Genomic DNA, 14,783 nt, shown 5'->3' with positions numbered 1-14,783 from the left:
GAAGGTATCAGCTTCTTAGCTAATACTGGGGAGGGATGGATGCATTGAAACTTAGTCTGAAATAAACCATTGTGGAATAAAGGGCATTCCACAACTAAAATTCTGTTATCTGAAACCTATAATCATCCGCTTAGCATTAGCTGTGCTGCAGCTGATTACCTAACATCTTCCTGTAGAATCATCTTTTGTTTTTTCCCACGAGAGTTATCTTTGCTATGGCCAATTCAATCCACTTATCAATCTCACTCACAACCAGACAAGTTCCCCTTATGACTCTGAATATGAATGTCATAGACTCCTAGAAGAAGGTGACATCTAAAAGGTCATTTATTGCAAACTTTCTTCACATCAGGGAAATGTCTCCATAACAGACCTTACAATATAGTTCCACCTACAATGACCCCCTATTATGTCAGAGGTTCTTAATCCTGCCTGAATACTAGGCTGTCCTGTAGAGATTTAAAAAATGACAATTGAATGAAAATTTCTGAGAGATGGCACAGACTTGGGTACCTAATGTAGATGACAGGGTGATGGATTCAGCAAGCCACCATGGCACAAGCACACCTGTGTAACAGACCTACACATTCTGCACATGTGCCCCCGAACTTAAAGTTTAATAAATAAAACAAAACAAAAATTTCCGGAGGTGATTATAATATGCAATCAAGGTTGAAAAGCCCTTCTCTCTGGGAATTTTCTCTGCTATCAATCACCTCCTTCATCATGTTTTTCCAAATCACGCTATCCCTTGATCACTCCCTAATTGTTTCTCTTTATCAGTGAGTCTAAGTATATTAATTTGCACTCTTTTACATGTTGCTTGTAATTATAGTCAAGTGGCAATTTACACATACTGTTCCTTCCAGTGAGAACTAGGTTAGGAATTGTTATAAATCATTGAACATAAAGAGCCTGCAATCTACTTTTTCTCCATTTTTTTTCACAGTATTTAATAGCCTGGTTTGCAAATAAACACTTGTTTTAATTAAATGTGGGTTTACCTTAAAGATACTATTTACCTTTAAGATATCTATTCTGTATACTTATTTACGTAATAATATGTTTCTCTCCTTTAACTAGGGGTTATATCCCATACATTTATTTTCACTGACAGTGTACTTTATTTGAATAGGTAGACAAAAATATTTATAGTATCAGTCTAAAGGACAGGGAAAACAATTTCTCTGTTCGTTGCCCTTTTGTATTTAAGACCATGGTGCCAACCATTATTTAACCAACCATTATCCAGAAACTGTACAGTTTTTCTGTTCATTATCCCTTTGTATTTAAGACCACAGAGCTAACCATTATTTAACCATTTTTCAGAAACTACAGTTGCTCTGTTCATTGCCCTTTTGTATTTAAGGCCATAGAGCCAACTATTACTTAACTAACCGTTTTCCAGAAACTGCACTCTACAAATGTGAACAATTTTATGAAGAGAACATGCAATCTACTCTTTACTAGCAGTAAGATTATGTGTAACGGACAGTAGACCTTGCAAAAACTGCTCTTGAAGCACAGAAGCATTAAAAGGTGGCCTTGGAGTCACAGGATAAGATTATTTAATATTAGAGTTGAACAATCAAGATCCATTTAGGCATTCAACAACAGCATTAACTTGAAAACATTCACTGCAATTTAGGTGGATGTTCTCATGCTCTTTTGAAACAGTTTCCCCGAAAAAGCAGTTTCTAGTTGCAACATTAGGAGAAAGTTTCATTTTGAACTATCTCCAAAAACAGAGTGAACAGCAATAGATTATCCCTTTGATCATGGAACCCTTTACACCCTCTGCAAGATTACCCTTTGTGGTTCTAGCAGAATTAAAGCTGACATGCTAAGAGCATCTTCGTTGAATTTGCAGCTTCCAAAACAGAGCAGGCCTTAAGACTACAATCCCAGTTTATTTCTTGGGACCACCACCTGACACAAAGAGAGCCCTGAGTTCTGAGAAATGTGGAAAAAAATATTACTATCCTATTCAGTGAAAGAACTGCAAAAAAAAAAATTGAAATTATGGGGCTCTGGTATCATGAAGAGATATACCTAAACTGAAAATTACTTGAGAAAATGACAAGTGAATGGAGGAGGGATAAACCATAGCAATTCTAAAGTTAGGTTTCCAAGTAATGATGAGTAATGATGGGACTTAAAAAATTACTACTACATATCGCTATTGACATTATAAATGCTACAGCTGGAAGTATGTTAAACTAACTATTTTGTACTCTGGAATGTTTTTGCTTTTTTCCCAGGCAAATGCACATCTTGTAAGTTTACTAAAAGTTTTACTACTTTGTGGCAAGTTTACTAAAAGTTTTACTACTTTGTGGCAAGAATAAGATTTACATCTCAATGATTAGGAACACATCAGAGAACTCAAAAAATGATGCAACCATTTTTAAACATTCTCTTTTATTTTATTATATTAATAAGCACAGTATATGATTTCACTTAGTGTTTAAGAGCTCTGATTCTGGAGCTGAATGCTTGGGCTCAGATCCTGGATTCACCACTTGAGTGTGGCCTTGAGCATGTTACTTCACTTCTCTCTGCTTCACTTTTCCGTTTGCAAACTGAAGCTAACAATAGGACCTGCTTCACAGGTTCGGTAAATAGCAAATAAGTTAAAGCACTCAGCAGTGTTTGACACAGTATGAGCACAAGAAAAGTTAGCTATGATTATCACTGTCACTACAGTTAATAGTACCCTGGTCAAATTAAATGCCATTAAAATACATTGTGATGTTACACATTTAATTAAATTAGGTGTTTAAAATGTATCACTAATTAATAGTGGCAAAGAGTTACATAAACTTTAAAATTTTTAAATGCCTTTTACCTGTATTTTTCCATATAGCTAACATAGCTTCATAACATGTTTTTAAATTCCAAAACTTCTTCCATTAGCTTCTTACATGACTCCTTCTATGCTAATAATGACAAATTACCTCTTTGTTTAATAGCACCTCAATCTTCATCCTTATGAATATTTCATAAACGAAAGCAGTGCAGTCAACAGTAAAGAGTGTCTAGATGCCTCACAAGATGGTTCACAACCACCATGAATAAATCAGTATCCAAGTCTAGCTCTCAGCCATGGAGGCAATAAAAATTGACTCTGTCAACAACAGAGGGCAATTCTGTTTTTTAGTGGCAGACTCACATTAACCAAACTTGAAAACCTGGCATATAAAATAAGAATGCCAATCTATTTATTTAGAGGCAGGATCTTGATCTGTCACCCAGGCTAAGTGCAGCAGCACAATCATAGCTCACTGCAGTCTCAAATTCCTGACCTCACGTAATCCTCCTGTCTTGGCTTTTCAATGCCCAAGGATTACAGGTGTGGGCCACCATGCCTGGCCTCCAATCTATTTATTTATATACAAAGAGATACATTACTTTCATATGGACTGAGATAATTGCAATAATGTAACCAGCACATTCTTTTCTTCAAGCAGATTTAGGGGAAACCAATGGTAATCACAAGGTTTCTTGCTGAGTGTGGATCCCAAGCCAACTGACTTAATGAAATGATGTGACATGTTTAAGAGCATGTGTTAGGTAGTTCAGTGTAGCCCCTCCACAATGAGGTGCCCTGGCCATTGGGAAGAAAATGTTTTCAGTACTACTACTAAAGTTCTGTCTCCCTTGGAAAAAAAATAATGTTTGCCTTTATTATTCTCCATTTCCCCCTTAATCCTACCAGGCTGATAGATTCCCATTTTTAAGGACATTTCCTTCCTTTAAGTAGCAAATACTTAACAATCATAGCAGAGTAAATCATGCCTCCTCTCTTAAAGATATCTTTACAAATATAACCTTCAGAGCAACAGTTTTCACGAGAGAATATTTTTTCCAGTTTCTTGGGGGATGACATTGTAATCATCATAACTAAATTTGAAATTTTTCTTTATTAATTCTATAGTAAATTGTTAAAATAAGTTATTTTTAGAAGTACAAGTACATGAATGTGTTAAATGCCACCTTTTATGAAACTAACTACAAAAAGGGAAAAAGAAGAATCTGTTTAACTATTAAAATTTGCTCTGATGACTTTAAATAAAACACTAAGCTTGCTACTCAAAGTGTGGCCATGTACCAGCCTGATGGTTTGTAAGAAATTCAGGATCTCTGGCCCTACCCCAGACCTATGGATTCAGAATCTGCAATTTAAAAGATCTTAAGTGATCTGTATGTATGTGCAAGTTTGAGAAGTACTTCTTTAGAGTAACAGGACTAACTAACTCCATGTCTGAATAGCTGTCATTTCCTTTAGCCAACACTGATTTTAAATTATATAGTGCTTAAAGAATGAAATTTATTCAGCCACTGTTTTTAAAAGGGGGTGCTTTGACTAATAAAGGTGTTCAATATTTTCTATAATCTACAAGCCATAAACTCATGGTGATATTAATTTATCTTTAGTTTCTACATTGAACTATTTTCATGCTTATGAATGTAAAATATAAATCATGGTTATAAAATTCCTTAATATCCAGTTAGAAAGCATAGAGTATACCACCTACTTTTTATATTTTTCTATAGAATACTACTCAGCTAGCTTAACTATGGAAACCACCTAAGATATAATAGAATTATGCATTTATTTTAGCATTAGGAAAGCACAGTAGTAACTATTAATTTAAATCATGTATAGGTGGAGAAAATTTGTAAGTTCTTTTTTTTTTTTTTGGTCTTCCAATTTTGACATTTTTTTCTTCAGGGTGATGTTTTAATAGTATAGGTGATCCAGAATCAGCATATCACAAACTATATAAGGTTAAAAGACACTCATAATCATATTCTAGGTTAGTTGGGGGGAAAAGGAATCTCTGGGTGAACATGCTTCTTTATGTATTGTCTGCCTATAGGAGGATGCTAAGCAGAAGATTATTTATTGTCCTCTGGAATACAAATTACTGTGAAGAAACCTCAAGTCAATCATGAACTAAAAAATAATAAGTACAATATATGCCCATAATTCTTTTTCTGCATAGGTATTATTCTGTTGGCTATCCTGTGCTTGGATTTGTCAGCCATAACAGATATTTTACTTTGTTGATGTCAATTTTAATACCGACTCTTTGAATTATTGTGAAATTGTAGAAGTCATTATCTATTCATATTTCCTCACTGTAACCAAAATATTGGTTACAGTACCCAAAACCAGAAAATTATAATATAGTTAGAAGTTTAATTAAAGATTTATTGGACGTAGAAAACCAATACTCACTTTCTTATTGATATAGTAGGGATCCAGGTCCTCCAGGGGCTCTGACACCATCTCTGGAGGAATGTCTCCATAAATAAATGGAAGGTTCTTTCCAGCTTCCAAGTCACTATTTGGCTTTGGTTTGTTCTCATCATCATCTTGTTCCTTTTTGGGCTTCTGGGCTTTCTCTTCTGCAGCACGTTTTTCGATAGCAGCAAGAGATTCTCTAGTAAAAAGGCGGAAGCTTTCAGGTCCTGGGGGTACCAACAGTGCCTGTGCCATCTTTTCATCCTGCACAATTAAGTTCGTGTAGCTTCTTGCATATGAATTGCCTGCAATAAAATAAAAATTGCGTGAGAGTTAGGAAAACAAGTGATTGGGAATAAGGAAATCAACCAAAATGTCATTTAATGGTTTTTTTTTTAGTAATTTTTAAAGCTATAAACATTAAGTCCTGCTTTTCGTACTGCACCACACATTTGAACTTGAAAACATTATTATTCAACCTAATTCTGAACAGGCCAAGTTTATAAATCTATCAAAAATCTGTTCTTAATATTAATTAGCTTGATTTAGCCATTCTACAATGTACAAGACATATGTATAATGTATAAACATTATATTGTACCTCAAGAATATATATAATATTGTCAATTTTTAAAAGCATTTAAAAAATTCTGTTTTGAGACCTTTAATTCAAAATATAGTATACTTTCAGCAAAAGAGTAATGCCAGTAAAGTTTGTTAATGAAATCGCTTAATTATTCTGCATCCCACCCCTCACCTTTTCATAACTTTGTAACTCCCCAAATAAAAAAGTACTGGCAAGAATACAATTATTGTGATACATCCCTGACTCATACAAATGAAGATAGAAAATGAAGCTTTGCCAAACCCAACCACTGTTGTGTTTGTCCGCATCATTAACAACTGCTGCTCTAGAAACGATGTGATCACCAAACAGCAGGGACATGGAAGTCACTGCCTCCAGAAACATCTACCTATCTTTAGTATTTCCTTTCTTTTATTAAGCCAGACTTTGTTTCCTTCTCAGGCAATGGAGAATATGTTTACTTCATATTTCAATCTTTTGCCCTTCAATTATTCCAAGATAATTTTAATATTTTTCCTGAATCTTCCATTTAGTATAGTGGTTAAAAGCATGGACTCAGAATCTGTCTGTTCTAAACACTGGCTCTGCCGCTTATGAGCGGTGTGATCATGGGCAAAGTAACCCCTCATTGCTTGGGTTCATCTATAAAATAAGGGTAGTAGGGAAACCAACCTCCCGGGTTACCATAAGAAATAAATGAGTTAATTATGTTGTGTCTAGAATAGATTTTGGCATTAGTAAGCACTATATTATTGTAAACTATAATAATTAATTTATCTTCAGTTTCCCTAGCCCATTTTCCCTCTTTTATGGTTTCAAGCATCCTCACCATTCAAACCAGGTTCTTGCTGTGTCAGAACCATAACTGTGACCAGGGAGTTAAAGGGATGAACTCAGAATTGCAGCGTATAGGGGCCCACTCACACATGCTGATCACCTGGCTGAGAAAGAAGGGAAGGCAGACAGATGGAGTGACCCTGCTCAATTCTCAGAGAAGGGAACAAAATTCTATCTGCAGGACATATAATAGAATTAGCGAAACCACAGGAAATCAGCTACATACATTTTAAAACATGAGCTATTTTATTTTGCATTATGCCAAAAATCACATTTAAAAAATCAAGATAGAATATAGAAACAATGACAACACCATATGAAATAAGTCTATCAGTCATCTTGTGAAAGAATCTACAACTATGGCACCAAAGTAATGATCAAATTCATCTGTGACATTTTCCCCATTCCCACCATTCCCGTCTTCCCCTACATTTATTCTAGTCTCCATAGTAGCTTATCCCAAAATGGCCCTCTAATTCTTGGCAGCTCACTACATACGCTTGAGCTTACAATCAGAAGCTCTGGATCTTTTAGTAACATGAGAAAAACAATATAAGCTATCATGTGTGTGTGTGTTTTAGTTTACATCTTAATTACTAGTTCCCTGATCTGTTCAAATGACAAAAAAAAAGTGTTTCTTAATTATTTATTATATATTCTATTATTGTTATTTTTTTGAGACAGGGTCTCACTCTGTCACCCAGGCTGGAGTTCAGTGGCATGATCATGGCTCACTGCAACCTTGACCCCCCAGGCTCAGGTAAACCTCCTACCTCTGACTCCTGAGTAGCTAGGGCTGCAAGTGCCCACTGCCTGGCTCATTTTTGTATCATTTGTTGAGACGGGGTTTCAGTTGCCCTTTTGCCCCAGGCTGATGTCGAACTCCTCAGCTTAAGGCATCCTCCCACCTCAGCCTCCAAAGTACTAGGATTACAGGGGTGAGCCAATGCACCAGGCCCAAAAAGTGTTTTTAATAGATGTGTGTTTTCTTTGAATTAGTATTTACAATATAGCATTGTCATTATATTTTTTTTTACTACTATGATGGTGTATTCTAAATAAGTTATAAAATAAAATAGCAGGCCTGTCAAAAGTTATATCATTTTTCCCTAACTTTGAACAGAACTTCTGTTTCATAGTTGGGCAGCACATATGTTTTTATCCATCAAGTGGTATGGTACATGAATAGAAAGATTTGAGAAAAATTCTATTTTACTCAAAAGTCAATTGATCATTTATTTTGTGTCTTCTAAATTTATGGAAGGCAGCACAAAATAAAATGAATATTTTAGCCATCTTAATGTCAATTTTGATGGCCACATAATCAACGCAACTCTAGTCTATGTGGAATAATCACAGCTTTTATGCTTTTGAGTACAGAAAGACTTTGAGCATTTTCTGCAAGCCTTAAGTACCAAGAGATGTGTAATCCATCTGTCTCATATCACCTGTCATGAACTGAATGGCTGTGGTTCTTCCCAAGTGCTGAATGAAGATGAAGCAGCATGACAAACATGTCTTAAGGAAATTCTATGAAACATGGTTGCTTTCTTAGAGGAGAAAAACAAAACAAAAAAAGCTTGATTTGAGGATTTGGTTTTGAACTAATTTTGATAATCGTAAGTGGCAGTGAATGAAAAACACACTGCAATTGGAATGGGAGATCTGGGTTAGTCTTGAGTTTGCCACTAATAGTTTGCCTGTATTATCTAACCTATCTCAGCCTCGGTATCATCGAGGCTGCCCCATGCAGAGATGGCAGTCCGTTTCCAGATGGGAATAGCTAATGTATATTAATACATATGTTTTACTTAATTGGAGTCTCCTGTTTGGTTTTTGTTTTAGAAATAAAATTAGGTTGAAAATATCTAATGTGGAAATCAGTGAATAACTTTCACAAATTATTCTGATTTTTCTGAGATGACATGGAACAAGGTGCCATCAAAAAATCGTGAAAAACTTTTTACAAATAAATAATCCTTTACCTTCTTATTTACTTATCAAGGGCTGGAATAAATAATTTGAATCTTGGTCAAAAGAAAGTAAAAATGTCTTCTTGAAGTTCCCTTACTACCGTCTCTAAGTCCTCAGGAGACAGGCTAGTTCGAGACTCTCAGCTTTTCCCCTGCAAGGGAATTAGGTTTTGTCCGATATTTGGGTAGGCTGGGAAATTAAAGAATTTGGTGAATAGAGTTTCTCATATCTTCACTGACAATTTTGCTGTTTAGAAACCCCTCATAGTCCTTTGGCAGTTCCTTTTTACTTTTTCCCCTCTCCTTTCTTCTCTGTGAGCTTCTTATACAGAGTTCTTACATAATTTTATATTCATATTAGAGAAGGCTTTAAAAATTAATTCTCACTGATGTATTGGTGTGGAATATATATTATTAATGAATATATGCACATTATAATTTATTAAAATACATAAAATTTAATATATCACATTTTCTCCAGAGCTATCTTTGTAAGACCATAAAAGATGTGAAAAAAAAATCTTAGGACATGATCTCTTTGAAAACCAAAAAGCCTGTGGGTGAATTTGTGTGAATAAAGCAAATATAACTCTTTGTTAATCAGTGAAAAGATTACGGCTCAATATATCCTATTTGAGGAGTAAACTGCAATATTCCAAATCTGGAAGGCATCTCAAAATCATTTATTTGGAAAATATTTATGGAGGGTTCTATGAATCAGTACTCTGCTTGAACCAGGAACCTATGATCACGTCCCTGGGGGCTGACAGTCCAATGTGGGAGGCAGATTTTAATACAAATAATTATAATACAATTATATACAGCTGGTTATTGTCTGAGGTTCATTAAAAGTATCGATTTATTCTTCTGAGGGGAGGGAAGGAGAGATATGATTTGGGGAAGTCTCTGAGGAAGTGACATTGGAGTAGGTTTTGCAGGTTAGCTGGAATTTGACTAGGGTCTTGTGGTGGTGATGGTGGTTGGGAAGGGGTGGGTAGAAAGACACATTAGTAGAGACGCATTGAGCAGGAATGATAGGGGGCAGCACGTGTGCAGATGCAGAGAAAAGAAAGAGCTGGAGAGTTTGGGAACAAGGACACGAAATTCTTTAGGGGTGGAGATCACCCTGCACAGATGGGAGTGGTATGACACAAAACTGGAAAGTTAGGCAGGATAGATCACCAAGGACCCTGCATTCCACACAAAGGTATGCCATGGATGAGGAGCGCTGTGGGCAATGAGAAGATTGGAAAGGTGGTGGCAGTATGAAGGGTAGACAGGCAGAGAGTGACCCTAGAGCAATAGTTTTCAAATTTTGTGATTTCAGGATCCCTTTACAATCTTAAAATCATTTGTGAACCCAAAGAGCTTTTGCCTATAAGGGGACTTAGCTATCCGTACTTACCATATTAAAAATTAAAATAAAAAATGTAAAAATTCTTACTAATTAATAATAAGCACTTGTATGTTTATACAGACAACAGATGGTTAACGAAAACAACTATGTTATTCAAAACAGAAAAAAAAATTAATGAGAAGAATGAATTTGTTTCACACTTAGTCAAGTATCTTTATGTTGCTTAAGAGAATACAGCTAGATTTTCATAACTGCTTCAGTGTTCAATCTGATGGAATGTGTTGTTTTGTTGAAATACATGAAGAAAATTCTCACACATACATGTAGCTGGAAAGAAGAGTGTTTTAATTGTCTTTCCAGGTAACTGTGAATATCCTTTTTAAATATCAGATTAAAACTCTACAAATTATAGTTTATTAAATTAGTTTGCATAAAATCAAAACCATATCAATGAACTTTTGATCTATCTTATCCTTTGAAAGGATCTTTTAACTAATCACGCATGACTTTGTATCATCATGCATGGATTATTTGGAAAATGGCACGTTGTTACGCAGGTCTTCCAAATTTTGACAAATTTCATTCTGTAATATCCAAAAATCACATTTGTTAATGTCTCCACTGAGGGCATGAGAAAAGCTGTAATGTTTGGGTAGGCTGTCAAGCTTCCAGTGCCAGGTAAAAGTTTCCCCAAATTCCAATTTCTTCTTCAAAGCTCCAATTTTAACACTGACAACAAATGCTTCCATTTGCTTTTCCTGAAGTGACAGGCTTTCCCTTTGCTCATTTTTGAGAAAATGTGTGCCAAATACTCAAGTCTGAATAAGCATAGTTTGTCAGTTATCCTTTCAAGTGAAAATGGTGTTCCATGAAAAAAAGAACAGAGGTTTATTCAGCTCCTGACTCAATCACCCAAGTGCTTTTCTTAGAGACAACTATGGCACTTCATTATGCAGTCAAATACATCATATATTTCTCCAGTTTCATCATACAGAATGTTAAAAATATGTATTTTTTAAGGCTGAGCTTAAACAAAATTAGTATTTACTGCTTCATCAGATGTTTGTTATATGAACTGGCATTATTTTTCTAACTGAGAGTGTGGAACAATGAAGAAAACCCAGACTCCACCTATAGTTTGATGCTACTGCGTCGCTTACTGCTAAAGCATTAGCAGTTTTACTACATGACTATTGGTCTGTCAGTGCAAGTGCCAAGATAGTGAAAAAAGACAAACGCCTTTATGGCATTATTATGAAAGTAGTTTAGAAATCAGGCTCTCACTCAAAGGGCCCCCAAAATCCCCAGTTGTCTAAAATCTACACTTTGAGAATAACTGTCCTAGAAGAAAGCAGTTAGACACCACTCAATAGGCTAAAGAAGAGAAGAAAAGGATCTAACTAGACCAAAGGCATGGACTTGGCAGTCGCAACTGGATTCAAGCTTGACTGCACTGTATTCCTGAAGCTTTTTTATTCTTTATGATTTCCCTAACTGTACAATGGAGGTAATCATAGCTCATACTTTATAGAGCTAGTATAAAATTTGAAAGAGAAAATGCCACCTAAAGGGTGATCACAGTGCCTGAAATATATTAGTAGTAGGCCATCAATAAGTTAGGGAGAAAAATCATGGCCAGAAGAGTGCATTCAATGCTCAAGTATAGGAGAGAGAAAAACAATGAGATTTTGTGACTGACTTGATAGGAGGAGTGAATAAATGTTATAGGGTTAACCTCACTTTCAGGTTTCCAGCTTAGGTCACAAATTGACACTAACCCAATAGAGAAATGGAGGTTTGTAAGGCATGATGATAAATTCTGTTTGGGACCTGTTCAGTTTGAGATAGCTGTGAGACATCTGGGTATACAACTGAAATATACATCTGAGACTCAGAAAGCTGTCTGGGCTGGGGTGAAGCTGACAAGAAGTTACTGGTTGAGTCTGGGCATGGTGGCTCATGACTCTCATCTGAGCACTTGGGAGGCTGGGGCAAGAGGATTGCTTGAGCCCAGGAATTTGAGGCTGCAGTGAGCTATGATCTTGCCACTGCACTCCAGCCTAGGCTACAAAACAAGACCTTGTCAAAAAAAAAAAAAAAAGGTTGAATTTGAAGATAAGTTTATGTACAGAATGGCCTAGGAAAGAAAAGTGAAAGGATGGTGAGTGAAGAAGCAAGACTCACACAACTACCAATATTTAAGTAAAGGGAACATAGAGGATGGTAGACAATGAAGTTAGAACGATTACCTAGATGCCAAAGGGGAAATTCCAAAGTGCTAATTAAAAGACATACTTGGGATTTAACAATTCGTCCAACTCTCTGCCTGTAAAATAAATGAAGAACAGTACCAAACAAGCTATGTAATCTCCTTGGAAATGTCTACTATCAAGCAAAAGTCATGACTTTTTCCATTATAATTGACATATTGCCTTGACTCTTACTATTAAATGATTTGCTCTAAAAGATCTAAGCTGTGTATAAATAACAACAGAAAAACAGACTTGTATAGTTCATTTCAGTTTTCCAGCCTCACATATCAGTGTACTATGATGCTAACATAACCTTATAAAAGTATTGAAGCTAACAATTCAATGAGTATAAAACTAATATTTGTTAATGAAAGAGAATCTAGAAAAATAGCATAATAAACATCTAAGATATGCTGTGATTTTTCTAAGGAAAATTTTATATTGTCCATTAGTCATGGCCTTTGGGTTCTTAACTTGCCTAATTTTCCAGAATAGCAGACAATTTGGCAAATTGTATTGGTCCATAACCTGTAATATCAGCAATGTCTCTCTTTCCCTTTCTCTGTCAGGATTTTTATGATTATGTTGCAGACAAAATCGATTAGTTCAGGTCTGTTTCCATGGAAACAAGATTGTGTCATAAGGCTGTAAATTTGCCATCTTCATGGATGGAAAGTTGCTCTATGTCACACAACTTGAGTATTAAAAAAAATCTTCAATGTATTTTCATGTCTTTGAGAAGGAGAGTGTGAGTTGCTGGGAAGGACTGGGTCCATTCCTGAGGAGGGATGCTGTGTTTTCTTGGTATCTACAAGAGACTATAATAATAAGGATATAATGTAAAAGATAAGATAGACCAATTAACTGCCTAACTGTTGAAGAAAATTATTTATTTTTCCCAGTGAAATTTTTACTTAGGGCTAATGATTGTCTGCTATTTACCATATATTCTCAGGCAGCATATGCACCCAATAGCATAAGATTTATCAAAGGCATACATAGAGTATTCAGCACATTATAATGATGACCATTGGTCACATTCCAAGGCAGAATTAAATACTGTTTTCTACAATCTCAATAGAGTTTTGAAATAATACTTGGTTGATGTGCCTCCTTAACCAGTTGGCTATGAGGATTGAATATTAATAAACAAAATTCTATTAAATGACTACTATGTCTCAGACACTGTCATGCAATATATGTCTGTTAACCCATTTAATCACTATTAAAATTTCATGAGATTGATACTATTATAATTTCCATTTTAAAGATCAAGAAATGTAGGTACACATAGGCTAAATAATCCAAGGAGTCAAGATTTAAACCTGTCTAGTCCAGAAAAAAAAAATAGCCTGGGTACCTAAGCCGAGAAGATTCTTGATGTTTGCTGAAATGAAATTAGGATAAATCAGCTACCTTACCAAGAGGTTACCATGCATAAAGCCCTGTGTCAGGAATAAGTGGTTTAATCTAAGAAATGTAGCAATATAGTCCTCATCTTTATTTCCACATAGAAGATAAAGAAAACAGGCATGAGTTAATAACAAACATAAAACCCACATCTATGTTCACATGTATGCTACACACTTGGAATTATTTAATAATAAATTAAAAGCCTAGGCAAGCTTCTTCTATGTCATGTACTTCTTGCTCTCAATGTATTGTCAAAGAAATCGGCATTACTATTAGTCTGAATAAAACCTATTGAGAAAGTAACTCTACGGCAAGGGTATCACTACGTTATAACCAAATACAAATGAAATGTAGACCTTCTTTAAGTTATTGTTCTGTTTCTATTAGCTAACCACACAATTGCCAACATGTGCTGACTATTTAACAAGACGATCGATTTCTGCTTTTCCGTACCTGAACTCAACGTCATGGCTCTGAAAAAAAGTAGCTTATTAAAAAAAAAATGAGTTTATTAGTGTTTAGGGATTGAGGTTTTCTGTGACTTTGTCCTTATCAGATAGTTATTACCTTGAAGAGACAACTGCTAACTAATAACAACATTTAAGTCAACATTTTAAAGGACAAATCAGCATCATTGTGTTTATTAGCTATTTAATGTTTCTATTAAATCCTTGCAAAGTAAATTGTGTGTTTGCTCCCCAATAATCATTCCATACCAGATGCTTCCTTCAAGCCCCTTGCCAATCCTTGGTTAAGGACCAGGTATCTGATCTAATTCTGGCCAATGAAAGGTGAGGGGACTTCAGTTAAATGGTTATTTGTAAAAAGTTTCTTCACTCCTAAGAAAGATAACAAAGGAGATTGCATGCTCTGTCCTCTGGATGTTTTTCTATGGGGATAGAATACATGGAGCTACTTCTGCCAAGTTAAAACCAGAAGAGATGCCAATCTGAGGGCAAAGCTGACACACTGAGGGTGGCAGGTCACAGAGACATATTTACCCCTGGGCCTTTGATGGATCACTCAGCTCATGGGCCCAAACAACCCTTGCACTGCTTGTTCTGTTCAATAAACATCTTTCTTGACTAAGATAGTTTTAGACAGTTTTCTAGTT

General features: G+C 35.5%; 1 protein-coding gene across 1 annotated transcript in view; it reads right to left on the bottom strand.

Annotated features, from left to right (window-relative positions):
* SCN3A (sodium voltage-gated channel alpha subunit 3) overlaps positions 1-14,783 on the bottom strand; it is a 108,961-nt gene that overhangs the window by 76,666 nt on the left and 17,512 nt on the right. Inside the window, exon 3 of the mRNA XM_074399577.1 lies at positions 5,246-5,556. Coding sequence (XP_074255678.1) covers positions 5,246-5,506 — 261 coding nt within the window. The 5' untranslated portion in view covers positions 5,507-5,556. The remainder of the gene's footprint in view (positions 1-5,245; positions 5,557-14,783) is intronic.

Source organism: Saimiri boliviensis, chromosome 5, assembly GCF_048565385.1.
Source record: "Saimiri boliviensis isolate mSaiBol1 chromosome 5, mSaiBol1.pri, whole genome shotgun sequence".
NCBI classification, from domain to species: Eukaryota; Metazoa; Chordata; class Mammalia; order Primates; family Cebidae; genus Saimiri; species Saimiri boliviensis.
Note: the sequence above shows the minus strand (reverse complement) of the source record. Positions and strands in the feature narration are given on the sequence as shown.